This window comes from Martes martes, assembly GCF_963455335.1.
Source record: "Martes martes genome assembly, chromosome: 1".
In the NCBI taxonomy this organism is placed as follows: domain Eukaryota; kingdom Metazoa; phylum Chordata; class Mammalia; order Carnivora; family Mustelidae; genus Martes; species Martes martes.
This window is the reverse complement of record NC_137888.1, coordinates 195,834,568-195,849,754: the sequence shown is the minus strand read 5'-3', so window position 1 is coordinate 195,849,754 and position 15,187 is coordinate 195,834,568. Positions and strand designations below refer to the sequence as shown.

Sequence of the window (15,187 nt, the reverse complement as noted above, 5' to 3'; positions counted from 1 at the left end):
ATGATCCATGAAACAAATCCTGACCCCAGCTCAGACCCCCGGCTTTCCTTTCCTCATCTCTGCCTTGGCCAGACCTTGGGCCGCAGGTGCTGGGACAGGCACCAGGCCCTGAATGGGGGCCACCCAAAATCTGAGCTGATCCTCGCCCCCCCCAGGAGCTCCTTCGGGACAGGCATGCCTCATTCTTCAGCCTCCACCTCCTGGTAAGTGACCAGCTGGCTTCGAATTCTTCGGTCCAGCCTAGTCCTCTCTGATCTGCATATCCCACCGGTCTCTGGGCCTCCATGTTCTCATTTGGTTAGCGGGCTGGCTGTTCTGGTCTCTCAGAGTCCAAGTCTTTTTTTTTTTTTTTAATATTTTATTTATTTGAGAGAGAGTGAGTGAGCAAGAGAGAGCACAAGCTGGGTGGGGGAGGGTGCAGATAGAGGCAGAGGGAGAAGCAGACTCCCCACGGCGTAGGGAGCCTGATGATGTGGGGCTCGATCCCAGGACCCTGGGATCATGACCTGATCCAAAGGCAGAGGCTTAACTGACTGAGCCACCCAGGTGACCCCAAGAGTCCAGGTCTTTCCTGGAGGATCCACAGATGCCCCGAGGTGGTCACAAGTTGCCCCTCTTCTACTTAAGCTGTTACTGCCTCCCCACAGGAATACAAGGAGCTCAAGGGTGATGGGCCTTTCACAATTTTTGTGCCTCGAGCAGACCTAATGACCAACCTGTCTCAGGTAAAGCAACCCTCCCCCTGGGAAGGGATGGGCCCTGTGGGGCAGGAGTGGGTATGGGCAGGGACAGCAATCGAGGCCTCCTTCTACCCTCATGATTCCCACTCCAGGATGAGCTGGCTCGGATTCGCGCCCATCGTCAGCTCGTGTTCCGCTACCACGTGGTCGGCTGCCGGCGGCTGAGCAGTCAGGAGCTGCTGGAGGAAGGCTATGTCACCACGCTCTCGGGGCACCCGCTCCGCATCCACGAGAGAGAGGTGGGCCCAGGCCCCTACCCTCTACTCTACGTTGGTCCGCCCCCACCCTGACCACCCCGCAGAGCCGGGACTCAGACTCAGCGGCAGCTTTCAAGCCCTGCCTGCGTGCACCTGAGCCCTATCCCTGCACATTGAAGACCCTCTTACTTCCCCTGGGCCGGGACGGGGTTTAGTGAGAGGGAGATAAATGAGTCCATCTCTGGACCGTGCCCACCACCGAGGGCCTGTCCTCCGGCTGAGGACTTCTGAGCCTAGCCCTGTGTCGGTGCTCACTCTTCCCGCAACCCCACCGGGTCAGCCAGGCGGTGGGTGGTGGTTCCCTGCTGTCTTGGCCCCGCCCACCTTCTGCCCCAAGCCTCGCCCAGTGCAGGCCCACTGGGGGCCCGGCCCCCAGCTGGGGCTCCGCCCCCTCAGACTCTGAGAGCCCCCACCAACTGGCTTCCTTCTGTTCCGCCTGGCCTCCAGGGCAGCATCTATGTTAATGACTTCGCAAGGGTGGTGAGCAGCGACCAGGAGGCCGTGAACGGCGTCCTGCACTTTATCGACCGGGTCCTGCTGCCTCCTGACGTGCTACACTGGGAGCCTGACGCTGCCCCTGCCCTGCGGGTATGACCTGGACACAGGCCTGGGAGCTTGCCAGGGGCCTCCTGTGCTCCCTCCCTGTCTGACCTCAAGGCTCCCGGGTGCTTTCCTGCAGAGAAACGTCACCGCTGCGGCCGAGGACTTTGGTTACAAGATCTTTAGCAGCCTTGTGAAGGTACTGCTCCCACGTGCGGGCATTTGTGGCCGTGTGCCTGGCCGTGTGCGAGTTGACTGTGTATGTTCACCTGTCTGCACGCTCCTCTGTGTGTAACCCTGTGCCTCGTGTGCGCACATGCCGTCTGAGCCCCTGTGTGAGCACAGGGTGTGCTTCTGTGTGCCCACGGACCTGAGAATAGTCGAGGGGTGTGCAAGTTTATCCCTGCATGTATGTCCATGTGCGTCTGCCTGGGATGCTACAGAAGAAGGCAGCTGGCGGGAGGGCCACCTGGGTCCCTGGAGCCTCTTCCTGGACTCTGTGGTCCAGCCCCTTACCTCCGGCCCCCAGTTTCTGACTGTCACACCTCTGCTAACCCTTGCCAGGCGGCTGGCCTCCTGCCCCTGCTTCAGGATGCATCGCATAGGCCCCTCACCATGCTGTGGCCCACAGACTCTGCCCTGCAGGCCCTGCCGGCCGACCGCCAGGCCTGGCTATACCACGAAGACCACCGTGACAAGTTGGCAGCCATCCTGCGGGGCCACGTGATCCGCAACATTGAGGTGGGTGTCCCCCCAGTCCTTGGTCCCCGCTGCCTGCCACCCAGCCTGTCCACTCAGCTCTAACCATAGCTCCATCTTCTCAGGCCTTGGCATCTGACCTGCCCAACCTGGGCCCACTCCGCACAATGCATGGGACCCCCATCTCCTTCTCCTGCAGTGGTGCCCGGCCGGTGAGTCTGGGAAGCAGGGGCTCTGGAAGTGGGGGCCTGTGATGCACCTGTGACCCCATGCACTCTCCTTCCTCTGCCTGCAGGGTGAGCTCACAGTGGGGGAGGAGGATGCCCGCATCGTGCAGCGGCACCTGCCCTTTGAGGGTGGCCTGGCCTATGGCATCGACCAGCTGTTGGAGCCACCTGGCCTTGGTGCCCGCTGTGACCGCTTTGAGACTCGGCCGCTGCGGCTGGTGAGAGAGGTCATAGGTCAGAGGTGGACAGGCAGGGACCCTAGCTGACCTGTCCCATCCATCCATCTGATTTTGCTGTTGGCTTCTGTTCTTTCCAGAAGATTTGCAGCATTTGTGGGCTGGAACCGCCTTGTCCTGAGGGCTCACAGGAGCAGGTGAGGCCCTGGGAGCTGGGTGGAGTTCAGGTAGGGCCCAGAGACCACCAAGCTCAGACTGTTTGATTCCTCTTGGCCCAGGGCAGCCCCGAGACCTGCTGGCGATACTACTCAAAGTTCTGGACATCCCCTCCACTGCACTCCTTGGCACTGCGCAGCATTTGGGCCCGGTCCAGCCTCTGGGGCCAGCCCCAAGGCCTGGGCAGGGGCTGCCACCGCAACTGCGTCACCACCACCTGGAAACCCAGCTGTTGCCCTGGTCACTACGGCAGTGAGTGCCGAGGTGAGGGTCCTGAGGCTGCAGGTACTACTCTGGAGAACAGGTGTTGGGGTGGTGGTGGGGGGGCAAGTGTGGGTGGTGAGGGGATTTTAGCAGGAGAGAACACTGGGTGCGGCATCTAGGATTCTGCTTGGGGGGTGGTGCGGCTTCTGAAAGGGGCTTGACTGTCCCAGGTGCAGGACGGGCAGTGTGGCCAGTCTGGGGCTACGTGTCGTAGGGGGTCCTGAGGAGATCCCCATCCCTTTTTTCCCCCACCTGCTAGCTTGCCCTGGTGGTGCTGGCAGCCCCTGCAGCGGCCATGGTGTGTGCATGGACGGCATGAGTGGCAGTGGGCAGTGTCAGTGCCACGCAAGGTTTACAGGGACGGCGTGTGAACTCTGTGCCCCGGGGGCCTTTGGGCCCCAGTGCCAAGGTGGGCTGTCCTGCCCCCCCAACCCTGCCCCATTCTACTCTGCCCTCTGAGCCCTGGGGCCCCCGCACCGACTCCATCCTCCTGCCCGTCCCTCTCCCCAGCCTGCCGCTGCTCCTCTCATGGGCGCTGTGATGAGGGCCTGGGGGGCTCCGGCTCCTGCTTCTGCGACGAGGGCTGGACAGGCCCAAGCTGTGAGGTGCAGCTGAGTGAGTGCTCTTGGCATCTGTGCCCACCCTGCATGCTTATACCTGTCTGCCAACACCGGCGTGTGTCCTGACTGCACGCTCAGGCTGAGGCACTGAAGGGTGGGTGGGAGGGGGGCCAGGGGGACCTCCACGAGGGCAGCTTCTCACTTGGATGTGTGGGGTGGGCCCTGGGGGACAGAGCTGCAGCCCGTGTGTACCCCACCCTGCGCACCCCAGGCCGCGTGCCGTGCAAACAACAGCTGTGAGTGCGGCCTGGGCTATGAAGGGGATGGACGCACATGCACAGGTGAGCACGGAGGTGGGATGCGAGACGGGAGCCCCTCCAGCCCTGGCCCCTCCTGTCCCCTCCTGTCCCCTAGTCCTGCCACTCTCTCCCTGTCCCCAGTGGTGGACTTGTGCCAGGATGGGCATGGTGGCTGCAGCGAGCACGCCAACTGCAGCCAAGTGGGCACCATGGTCACCTGCGCCTGCCTGCCTGCCTACGAGGGCGATGGCTGGAGCTGCCGGGCCCGCGACCCCTGTGCAGACGGCCGGCGCGGGGGCTGCAACGAGCACGCCGACTGCTTGAACACTGGCCCAGTGAGCCGCCGGGGAGCCGAGCTGCAGGGCGGGGAGGCTCCACAGCGCAGCCTCCCAGGTTCCTGAAGAGCACCCGCCCGTTCTCCCGCCCCAGAACACGCGGCGTTGTGTGTGCCATGCCGGCTACGTGGGTGACGGACTGCAGTGTCTGGAGGAGCCGGAGCCACCCGTGGACCGCTGCCTGGGCCAGCCACCACCCTGCCATGTGGATGCCATGTGCACGGACCTCCACTTCCAGGGTGTGCCTCCCTGCCTGCCCCCAGTGGCCCTGCTTGCCCTTGGTGCCGCCGGGCTGATCACGTGTCCCTCCCTTCTGCAGAGAAGCAGGCCGGGGTCTTCCACCTCCAGGCCCCCAGTGGTCCATATGGCCTGAACTTCTCAGAGGCCGAGGCGGCCTGTGGGGCCCAGGGAGCTGTTCTTGCTTCTCTCCCTCAGCTCTCTGCTGCCCAGAAGGTGTGTGGGACCCAGGGGTCTGGAGCCCAGCCTGTGGGGGCCCCTCGGGTTGGGCCTGAGGTCTCAGGACCCCCTCCTTCCCCTACAGCTGGGCTTCCACCTGTGCCTTGTGGGCTGGCTGGCCAACGGCTCGGCAGCCCACCCGGTCGTCTTCCCTGCGGCCGACTGTGGCGGTGGCCAGGTGGGTGTCATCAGCCTGGGCGCCCGGGAGAACCGCTCGGAGTGCTGGGACGCCTACTGCTACCGTGAGCTAGGTGCAGTGCCCCCTGCCCAGACCCCCACCCCCTGCCATGCCCTGGCTCGGCCCCTTCCCACTGACCCCCTGAACCACCTTCCCTGCAGACGTGGCCTGCCGGTGCCGCCGTGGCTTTGTGGGGGATGGGACAAGCATGTGCAACGGGAAGCTGCTTGATGTCCTGGCTGCCACCGCCAACTTCTCCACCTTCTATGGGGTGTGCAGGGGCCTGGCCTTAGGGCTAAGGGTGGTGGCGGTTGGGGGGGGGGTTGCTGGGGTCCCGGGGGAGGGAGCCTGCCCACAGTCCTATCTCCCCCCCTTCCCAGATGCTGCTGGGCTATGCCAATGCCACCCCGCGAGGTCTCGACTTCCTGGACTTCCTGGATGATGAACTCACCTACAAGACACTCTTTGTTCCTGTCAATGAAGGCTTCCTGGACAACATGGTAACTGGCAGGGGCTGTGGGCAGAGCCAGGCCCAATGCCGGTACCTCCGGCTGCCCTGGGCTGATAACCTTGCTTCGCCCACAGACGCTGAGTGGCCCTGACCTGGAGCTGCACGCCTCCAATGCCACCTTCCTTAGCACCAATGCCAGCCAGCACACTGTGCTCCCTGCCCACTCGGGCCTCAGCCTCGTCTTTAGTGCTGTGGGCCCAGACAACAGTTCTGGGGCCCCTGTGGTGAGTCTGGCCACCGCACCTCCCCCGCAGGCCCTAGCCGTCACCTACTAGGCCTGACTCTGGTCTTCCTACAGGCCCCAGGGGCAGTTGTGGTTAGCCATGTTGTCGTGTGGGACATCATGGCATTCAATGGCATCATCCACGCTCTGGCCAGGCCCCTTCTGGCACCCCTACAGCCTGTGAGTAGGTGATGGACCCGGGTGGGGGGTGGGGATAGCAGAACAGCAAGGGGGTTAGTGGAAAGCCCTGGTCTGCCTGGCCTTGACGCTCTCCTTATTTGCAGCGGGCGGTGGTGGCCCCTGAGGCTCCATCGGTGGCGGCAGGCATGGGGGCTGTGGTAGCGGCCGGAGCACTGGTTGGTGTCGTGGCCGGAGCCTTCTACCTCCGTGCTCGAGGGAAAGCCACAGGCTTTGGCTTCTCCGCCTTCCAGGTAGGGCCATGTTGGGGGGGAGGGGAAGGGGCTGGGGGTGCCTGGGTCCATTGACCTTCCTCGAGGTCCCTCACCACACCTCTCTTCTCAGGCAGAAGATGATGCTGAGGAGGACTTTACCCCGTGGCAGGAAGGGACCAGCCCAACCCTGGTCTCTGTCCCCAACCCAGTCTTTGGCAGCCACGATGCCTTCTGCGAGCCCTTTGATGTGAGTGTGGGGGCTGAGGGGCAGTAGAAAGGGGCCCGAGGCCTGGTTTTGGCCCAGCCACAAAGGGTCCTCTCCCCACCCCCAGGACTCACTGCTGGAGGACGACTTCCCCGACACCCAGAGGATCCTCGCGGTCAAGTGAGGCGGCCGGGGCCGAGCAGAGGCATGAGCGAGAGGGAGACGGCTTTTATTGCCCGCCTTGGACCGAGGCCCAGTGTGGACAGGGCAGGAGGGGGGAGGACCTGCTCTGGACAATAAAGGCGCCCTCAGCGGATGTGGGCCATGTCGCCGAGAAAGGGTGTCTTCATGCAGCCGGTGCACAGCTGGTCCATCCAGAGCGGCGCCTCGTGCTGCAGGGGCGTGCGGCGTGGGTAGAAGGTGAAGTCCACGCGGTAGTTGAGGAGACAGCTGAGGGAGGCCATGTAGAGGTCTGAGAAGCGCACGAGGCGCCGGGAGAAGTAGGTGGGGTTGTGGAAGGTGCGGAAGATGCTCCCGAACTGGGCGTTGAACAGGGCCTTGGTGATGCACCTGTGGGGGAGACACAGGGCACTCGAGGGGGCCCAGGAGCTGCGGCGTGGGGAAGCCCTTCCTGCACCCCCCACGGCCCACCTCAGCTCCTGCCGCTCCTTCAGCCAGGCCGCCAGCACCTGCTGTGATTCAGCGTCCTGGTACGTCTGTGGAAGACCAGGGGGTGCTGGGGTGTGCCCGGGCGGCAGCCCTGCCCTCCCCCCGCCCCGCCCCTGCCCCACCCCCCCACCTGCATGCGCTCCAGCAGCCCCGTGAGCGCCTGCTGCCACGTCAGCGAGTGCATGTACTGCTCCGTGTTGATGATGCGGATCTCACGCTCCAGCTCGGGGATGATGGCCCCCGTGCGCCAGCCGTGCCGCAGCATGAGGTCCTGCCGTGCAGGGTGGAGGCAGGGCTCAGCAGTGACGAGCAGAGGGTCCCTCCCTCCCTCTCTCCTCCCGGGGCCCAGCCTTGCCCGCTCACCGCCAGGTCACTGTACAGGTGGTCTCCAAAGTAGAGTACACGGGGCCCACGCCATTCTGTCAGGCGCAGGAAGTCGTACAGGTTTCCCTGCGGAGAATGGGGGGTACCACTGAGCACAGTGTACTGGGGGCTCCCGTGGGGCTGCCAGAACCCCGCCCTGTCCTCCACCGCCCCTCACAAATCCCCAGAGGCAGCGAGGCCCCTCCAGCTGGACGCCCAGCTGCCCTTTCCCATGGCCTCACTGACCCGGGGCTCTGGCCCTGGTCTCCTCCCCTCACAGTTGGGAAGGGGGCCTGCCTGCCCCAGGAAAGTCTCCTGTGGGCCTGGCACGGTGCCCCGCACCTCCAGGGCCTCCCCTCCCTGTGGCCTCACACCCGCCCCAGGGATCCCACGCTGTGGGAAACAAACCACAGCAGCAAGCCCATGGCCCTGCGGCCCTTCCTGTCCTCCCAGGCCAGAGCCCGGAGGGACCCGGCCGAGCTCACTGCAGAGCCATCTGCCCCGCCGGCTCCAGAGCCAGAGAAGAGATGAAGGCAGTCAGGCTTAAACACAATAGAGGAGGCTCTCGGGAGAGCAGAAAATGGGGCAGGGGGCCCAGAGTAGGAAGTGCAGCAGCCGCTGAGGCAGGTGCCTGGAGCCCACAGCCCAGCAATGGGCAGAATTCACACTGGGCACAAAGGAGTCGGTACCGCGGCAGCCCGTGCTGCAAGCGGCCAGGAGAAGTGAGCCATGGCGACACAGGTGGTGGCCAAAGGCTCCATTGCTGAATTCAGCTCAGGTGGGCAGTCAGGTAGGAGGGGGTGTGTGCTGAAGAGGGGCCCCGCACCAAGAGAGAATCTTGAGGGCCAGGTGCTGCGTCAGGCAAGATGGAGCCTGGGGTTCCCGCAAAGGGAGCCAGGGAGGGAGCACAAAGACGAGAAGCAAGCAGGATCCAGGGCGTGCGTGTGTGCATACGTGCACGCACGTACACACACACACACACACACACAGTGAAACTTCAGATCATCAGGCATAAAGAAAAGGCTAAAAGCTGCCAAAGGAGAAAAAGTCCCATGTTCCCCACAAAGGTATGTGACCCACCTCAGGCTTAGCTAAGATGCTGAGACAAAGGAGCCAAGGGAGAGAGCCGGAGCCCAAAGGAACCATGGAGAGCTGGGGGCCACAGGGCTAGGAGTACTGCCTGCAGGTCAGGCCTCGGCTCTGGATACCCCAAGCTGGCCGCCCCGCCCCCCCAACCCCCCGGACCTTCACCCTCAAGGAGACCAGCTCAGCCAGGATTTCCGCATTCCATCCAGGACTAAATGCCTTAATCCTGCTCCTTAATTGCCACCCAACCCCGGCACTAGGCCCCCTTCTCATCTTCCTAGACACCAGCTAGGAAAAGGGGTCTCCCCCGAAGGCCCGTGAGTTGCTCCTACAGATGGTCTGGCCGTAGCAGGGTGGTAAGCCCCAAGTAACAGTGCCGCTGATCGTCTAGGGAACTTTCAGTAAATGCCTGGCTAATGTGAGGGCTTTGTACCATAATTCAGGAGAACACTTTTCTTGGTTTGTTTACACCCTACCTCTTCTATGGATGAGGAAAAGCATGGCACAGAGAGGCCAAATGACTCGTCCAGACTCCTTCTGCTAATGAGCAGTAAACCTGAAACTCCAACGCAGGCAGCCTGACCAGGCCTGTGCCCTCATAGCCGTTCCCTGGTACCCCGGGACACAGTGCGAGGGGGCAGAGGCACGGCAGGTGTGTCGGGGTGTGGCAGGGCCCAGGAGGCTGTGCAGCTGCCCCCTCCGGAACCTGGGGCCAGGGGGAGGCCACCCACATGGCACTCACCTGCCGATAGATTTTGCCCTTCTCCAGGCTGGTGATGCGGTCCCAGTGCAAGGAGCCCTTCTCATCGAGTTTTCGGAAAGGCCTGGTGCGGGACGGGGTGGGGGTGGTAAAGGGCTGGATTTCCAGTGTGGGGCAGGAGTGGGGGGGCAGGCACCATCTCCACTGGCCATGTGCTGACAAGGGGGTGCCCCCACCCCAAGCACGCAGGGTGCCGGGCAAAGGCCGGTTCCCACGCCCTGGCCCCATCACCCCAGCGAGGCCCATACTTGCGCCGGTCGGTGAAGAAGCTGGGTTTGTCTGCCTGGACAATGACCACATCGAAGAGCTGACGCCAGTCGGGGCCCACCATGTGCCGCATCCCCTTGTCCCTGGGCAGAGGCAGAGGGAGGGCAGAGGTGGGACAGGCAGCAGGGGAGTGGAGGGGGCCAGAGGCCCCTCCCGCAGCCCGTCCGACCCCTCCTCCCCACCCAGGCGGCTCACACGAAGCTGAAGGGGCTGTTGGTGATGAGGAACAGCTGCTTCCCATGTGCCACCAGGCGGCTCAGGACAGCGAACGTCTCGTCCCCTCTCAGGATGTACTTCTCTAATGGGGACATGGGTCTGTGAGGGCCAACCCAGCGCCCTGCCCAGGAATCCGCAGAAGGGGCTATGGCCCACCCTTACCCATATCCCGCTCGATCCACTGGTACATGAGGCCCTTCACGTGCACGTCTCGAATGGCATCCTGGGGGCAGTGGAGGGACAGTGAGGCTGTAGCAGAGCCTAGGAAGCGGGCCCTGCCGTGGCCAACTTTACCTTCCCTGCCACCCTGAGGCAGGCCACAGGTCCTCACCGTCACGTCCTTGTAGAGGTGTGCCTGGTCAAACTCTAGGCCGTGACCCAGGAAGTGGTCTACCACGCAGGACAGCAGCGCCATCTCCGGCAGTGAGAAGATGTCCATGAACTGCTTGATGGAGGGACCCTGCAGAGGGGACCACCGCCTCAGCAAGCCCCTGGCCTCGGCCCCCAGCTCTGGAGGCCACAGGCTCTGAATCTGGCTCACCACACTGGGGTGGGCACTGCCTGCGGGGGTCAGGGCCAGCGCTCCAGGGAGCGGGCCCCTGCGGTGAGATCACTGCACGGGCTGCCTGGGGCCACGGCCCATGGAGTGTGTACCTTGCCGTAGAAGCCGCTCATCTGGTACAGTGGGATGTGCTGGGTGCCCCCGTATAAATCGATCACCTCCTCGTCAGGCACAGGCTGGAGGCCCCTGGGCGGGTGTGCAGACATCATGGGTCCAAAGTAGTCCAGAGCCGAGGCCCCGGTAGAGTTGGGGGTGGAGGGGAAGTAGGGTGAGGCCGGGCAGTCTGCACTGACCTGTAGGCCGTCCCCAGCTGCACGTAATGGAAGGCGTCAATCTTCATCAGCAGGCTCTGGGAGCGCCACAGGAGTGGGAAGGGTGGGGAGAAAGGGGTCTGCACTGGCCCTGGGACAGCCTCTTCCAGCCTCTGGGCTGCAGCCCCGATGGGAAGGTACCGAGGGGATCAAGTGCCCGTCGAGAGGAAGTCCCCTTAGAGGACAGGGGCTAAGAAGTACTGCCAACGCACATCCCGTCAAGAGGGGCTGCTGGGGTCCGGGGCCTCGGCACTCACCTTCTGAATGTCGTAGTGGAGGCCTCGGATGGCAAAGCTGGGGTCATAGTCATATTTTCGGATCCCCTCCGGGTACTGTTGGGGGGAAGTGGGCCAGGCTGAGCTAGCGGCATCAGCACAGACCTCTGGCGGGGCTGCCGCCTCAGGGGAGCCCCGTGCCTCAGCCTGGGATCGCTCCAGCGCAGGAGCCACCTGCCCGGCCAGCCTCACCTTGTAGTGCTCAATCAGGATGTCACGGGCAGCAGTGAAGATCTCGGGGTGCAGCGCATCTGCATACTGGGCCAGTGTGTAGTCATAGTCGAAGCCATAGACTTCGACATCGCGCAGGCTGATCTCGTTGTTGGCGTAGATGGCTGCTGGGTTCAGGAGGCTACAGACCTCAGGGGGCAGGAGGTCTAGAGGGAGGAGATGCAGTATGAGGAGGAGGTGAACACAGCAGCAGCAAATGGTTACCAAGCACTTTCCAGGTGCCCAGGCCCGGGAGTCTTGTGAAACGACGCAGGATGCGTAATCTCAGCCCCAGGCTGCATATGGTCAAAGTGAGGCTCAGAGGGACCACCTGCCCGGAGTCACATGGTTGGGGGTAAGGCAGAGCTGGCAATGGGCCAAGGCCCCGGCTGGGGTTACACCAGGGCCCGCAGCTCAGCAGGTGCGCTGAGCCCGTTTCCTCCAGGCTCCTGTGAACCCGTTGGAGCCATGGCTATGCTCAGAACTTTCCACCTTGCCTGCAGCCTGAGCTGGGCCTGAGGGACGTGACAGGAATGGGGGGTACTAGGTAGCTCCTCTGTCACTCGCACTCCCTGCTCGGTGCACCTGCCACAGCTTGTGGCCCCTCTAATTGGATTTTAGCTGCCCGCCAGTCTACGTAATGACATTTGCTGTTTCGAGCCAGGGAACATTGCTAATTACGACAGGCAGAACGTGTGATGTTGGGTTGTGGGGCAAGTAACCAGGCCTCTCCCCACTGGGGACGTGGCCATAGCCATCCCAGGCCCCTGGCTGCTACTGAGGGTTGAGTGGGACACTGAGGGAGTAGGCTCTGAGGGAGGCAGATGAGGGTGAAGGGGGTCCCAGGCTCATCTGCCTCAGTTTCCCCATCTGTACAGTAGGGGAGGTTGATGGAGAAAAGGCGTCGGCTTTGGGGTCAGATGGGCCAGGCCAACCTCTCCTTCTCACAGCTGTGACCTCAGAAAAGTCACCTCACTTTCCGGGCCTCAGTTCCCCTATCTTTAAAGGGGAAATCAAAATCATGCCAACCTACAGAATCACTGAGAGGGTCACAGGGAACGTTCTCTGTGCCGCACTCCTGCTCTGCCCCTGCAGCAAATGTAGGATTACGTGGGCGATGTGTCTCCGGAGCCTGTCATCTCCCTGTCCCGGAGTCCCCTGCATCACTCAGAGAGGGGGGCAGGCAAGACTAGGACACAGGGCACAGTCCTGCAGGGGCTCCAGGTAGCCCCATTCCTGTGGCTGAGGCCCACACAAACAGCTCAAGCCTCCAGGGAATTCCCGTCTCAGCCACAACTAGGCATCGCCTTGAAGCAGAAGCCCTGGGCCGTGCGGCATTCCTGGCAGCGGTCTGTGCTCAGAGACAGACACTGCTGAGCTCCCACACTCCGACCATTTGCCCTGGAGGCTCCCTCGGAACACAGGCTCCATCCCTACCCCCTTTCCTTCGGAGCCCAGTGCAGGGCGTGGGTGTGGGAACAAGTGTGGCTGGTTCCGCTAGGGGCCCCAGGCCGACAGAAGCCTGGCAGAGAGCAGCTGTTTCAGACTGGTGGGTGCAGACACAATACTTCTCACTTGGACGCACGTGAGACACAGCCAACCTCCACTCTCCAGGGAGCTGCTTCTGAGATGCCCCTGAGGTCACTAGGACCCTGGACCTTGCTCTCCACACAGGCCTGAGTTCCTGGGTGCCAATGGTGACTCTTGGTACAATGTCCAGGAGACCTCCAGGAGGGAGGGATCTGCTTGGTGCTGCGGCCCCTTGTTGGCACGGTGCTGGCCATGGCCAGCTTTTGGCTCTGTCCTTGAGGATGTTCCCAGGGACAGATGATCCTCTGAGGAACAAAGCAGGGTAGGGAAGCAGCCCACGGGGCCTTCCCTCCTGACTGGATTTCTGGACTGAGGAAACCATAGCTCTGGGGGCCACAAGGCCCCAGTCCTTTCCAGAGGGCTGCGGTGGTGCGTGGGGCCCAGTGAGCTAGACGTACCCCTCACGGGCACTGGCCTCCCAGGTTCATTGGGCTCACTGTGCAGACCCTCCCCCTTTCCTCTTCTGAGCCTGCCCCACTCCTGCCCCAGGCTCCAGGGCCGACTCTTCCCCACAGCAGTTGTACGACTCACTGTGGGTGCCGTCCCCCCAGCTGCTTCTGGGTGCACACGCCGGGTACCTCAGAGGCTCACCATGTTCAGGCCTCACTCCAGCCCTGTCAGGTGGTCACACTTATTCATCCACCACCCAGAGGAAGAAACAGGCTCAGGGAGGTGAAGTCACTTGCTCCAAACCACCCAGTAGTAGGCTACTGAGATTCAAATTCAGGTCAGTCCACCTGCCTTAATTACTCTCCCTCTAGGCCTAGCCTTCCAGCATCCCCACACTGGTAGAGAGGCAGTGGTCTGGGGCCCGGCTCCCTGGCCAAGTCTTGCCCACAGGCGTTAGCCCAAGGCGTATCTCAGTCCCCAGAATCTAACCCAGAAAACCCATTCAAGAGGGTTGAGTTAGGACTCAGGGGTGCAAGTCTGGCTCATCCTGGTGCTCACCATGGCATCTTGGAAATGACCTTACCCCTTTCAGATCAAGAGGTGTCTCTGTGGAGATCTGAAGATGCTGGCACACCTGGGGTGACAAAGTCCAAAAGACCTCACTATGTTCTCTCCCACACCTACCAGTCGGTCAGGCTCCTCGGGCTGCTCTGCAGAAGGTCTTCTCCAGACCCAGAGCAAACGCCTCTTCTTAAACAGCCTCCCAGGCCTGTCCTCTCCACTGAGGCAGTGCAGGGTGGGGTCCTGTGAAGCCCAAGGGCTTCAGAAGCACTGTTCCTCAGGGGTCTTAACTATTCTGCCCTGTGCATCTCAGGTGAGCACAGTTCAGCTCTCCACACAGCTGGAGTGGAAGTCCCATTCCCTCAGCTGGACTCTTCCAGACAGGGCACTTTGTCTTACCAGACAATGAGACCAGCATCACCCTTGGGGGCTCCTCTGGAAGCTCCCTGCCCTTTCTTGGCCTGGTTCCCTCTGAGTCACCACCACAACCCTGTGACAGTGGCCCCAGGGCTGTGTTTAACGCTGTGGCCACTGAAGGTCTGAGAGGGGGAGGCCCGCTGAACACCCCCCCCTGGTCAGTGATAGGGTCAAGCCCAAACCACATCTGCCTGCCGCAGAGGCAGAGCCTCTGGAGACACGGGGACATGTACAGAGCATTCTCAGCTCTCCCGCCTCATCAGGGCACTGCAGCCTGGCCTCTCCCGGGGAGACTTCAGGGCTCATCAGCCCATTTTGCTGTGGGGGTGGGGGTTGGCCAGGAGGTTAAGTGTTCTGGCCAAGGATGCCGCCACCCTTGTGGACTCCAGGGCCCTGGGGCGGCTTGGTCTCCTTTCTCCAACAGACACCTTCCCCTCCTGGGCTGACAGTGCTCCCGACCTCGGTCGCAATCTAGAGGTATCTGCAAAGTCTAGGCGGCGTCCTCTTAGGTCCGGCAGCGCCGCCGGCTGGCTTTGTCCCCGATGCTCCCGCCCCAACTAAGGGCCCCTAAGAGAACAAGGGGTTGGGGGCATTTCCGCCGCAGCCTCCCTGCAGGCGGGACCGCCAGGAAAGACGGTGGGGGCTCCGCATTCCGGAGGCCGCTTCGGGATCCCCGAGCTCCTGCAGACGGAGCCAGGGAACAAACCTCCCGTGGGCCCACCTGCCTCCGGGCGTCGGGGCGGCCCCAGAGGCCCCCGGGACGACCCGCTGGAGCCTCCACCGAAGAGCTGCCAGGCCTTCGGGCTCCGGGACCCTGGCGAGCGCCACCAGCGCGCTTTCCCCAAAGAGCGGCGCCCGGGACGGCCGGTCTGTCCGTCGCCTGGACGCGCGCCTGCCGCCGCGCGGATACACCCCCGGCGCCCGTCGCGCTGCGGGTCACCCACCGTGCACCAGTCTCCGCATGTCCTGGTAACGAGCCCACAGGTGCGCGCTGACTTCGGCGCCGCCCGCGGGCGCCGGGGCGGGCGCGGAGCGCGGGGCGCCCGGGCAGTGGGCGCCGGGACCCGGGGGGCCGCAGCCAGGGCAGGAGGGTGTGGACGAGGAGGCTCGCGGCCCGCCGTGGCCCCTGCACGGCAGCCAGCGCCGAGCGGCCGCCCGCAGCCCCGCACCCGCCATGCCCGCCGCGCGCTGCCCGCGCAGCCCTCGGCCCGTCGGCCAGTCCGCCGCCCTCC

At 63.3% G+C, this 15,187-nt stretch overlaps 2 protein-coding genes across 6 annotated transcripts in view; one reads left to right on the top strand and one right to left on the bottom strand.

Annotated features, from left to right (window-relative positions):
* Positions 1-6,630, top strand: part of STAB1 (stabilin 1) — a 27,131-nt gene extending 20,501 nt beyond the window's left edge. For 2 of the 5 annotated variants that reach the window (XM_080823483.1, XM_080823482.1), the window contains exons 46-69: positions 156-203; positions 648-725; positions 833-979; positions 1,445-1,585; positions 1,677-1,736; positions 2,102-2,278; positions 2,362-2,448; positions 2,532-2,681; positions 2,783-2,836; positions 2,918-3,119; positions 3,379-3,528; positions 3,630-3,734; positions 3,913-4,020; positions 4,120-4,313; positions 4,408-4,552; positions 4,633-4,766; positions 4,855-5,020; positions 5,109-5,218; positions 5,328-5,447; positions 5,533-5,682; positions 5,757-5,861; positions 5,966-6,112; positions 6,204-6,320; positions 6,406-6,630. In XM_080823483.1, the coding sequence (XP_080679609.1) occupies positions 156-203; positions 648-725; positions 833-979; positions 1,445-1,585; positions 1,677-1,736; positions 2,102-2,278; positions 2,362-2,448; positions 2,532-2,681; positions 2,783-2,836; positions 2,918-3,119; positions 3,379-3,528; positions 3,630-3,734; positions 3,913-4,020; positions 4,120-4,313; positions 4,408-4,552; positions 4,633-4,766; positions 4,855-5,020; positions 5,109-5,218; positions 5,328-5,447; positions 5,533-5,682; positions 5,757-5,861; positions 5,966-6,112; positions 6,204-6,320; positions 6,406-6,462 (2,952 nt within the window). In that variant the 3' untranslated portion in view covers positions 6,463-6,630. Of the gene's footprint in view, positions 1-155; positions 204-647; positions 726-832; positions 980-1,444; positions 1,586-1,676; positions 1,737-2,101; positions 2,279-2,361; positions 2,449-2,531; positions 2,682-2,779; positions 2,837-2,917; positions 3,120-3,378; positions 3,529-3,629; positions 3,735-3,912; positions 4,021-4,119; positions 4,314-4,407; positions 4,553-4,632; positions 4,767-4,854; positions 5,021-5,108; positions 5,219-5,327; positions 5,448-5,532; positions 5,683-5,756; positions 5,862-5,965; positions 6,113-6,203; positions 6,321-6,405 lie in introns of all 5 variants that reach the window. The other 3 variants (XM_080823481.1, XM_080823480.1, XR_013967953.1) reach the window with 2 other exon arrangements.
* NT5DC2 (5'-nucleotidase domain containing 2) lies at positions 6,492-15,187 on the bottom strand. Its single transcript, XM_080823520.1, has 14 exons — positions 14,900-15,187; positions 10,980-11,164; positions 10,770-10,844; positions 10,495-10,550; positions 10,294-10,387; positions 9,971-10,099; positions 9,802-9,862; positions 9,619-9,721; positions 9,405-9,506; positions 9,139-9,220; positions 7,311-7,397; positions 7,078-7,218; positions 6,930-6,994; positions 6,492-6,848 (listed from the first exon to the last, which is right to left on the bottom strand). The coding sequence occupies exons 1-14, from the start codon at positions 15,129-15,131 to the stop codon at positions 6,587-6,589; spliced, it is 1,674 nt and encodes a 557-aa protein (XP_080679646.1). The 5' UTR covers positions 15,132-15,187; the 3' UTR covers positions 6,492-6,586.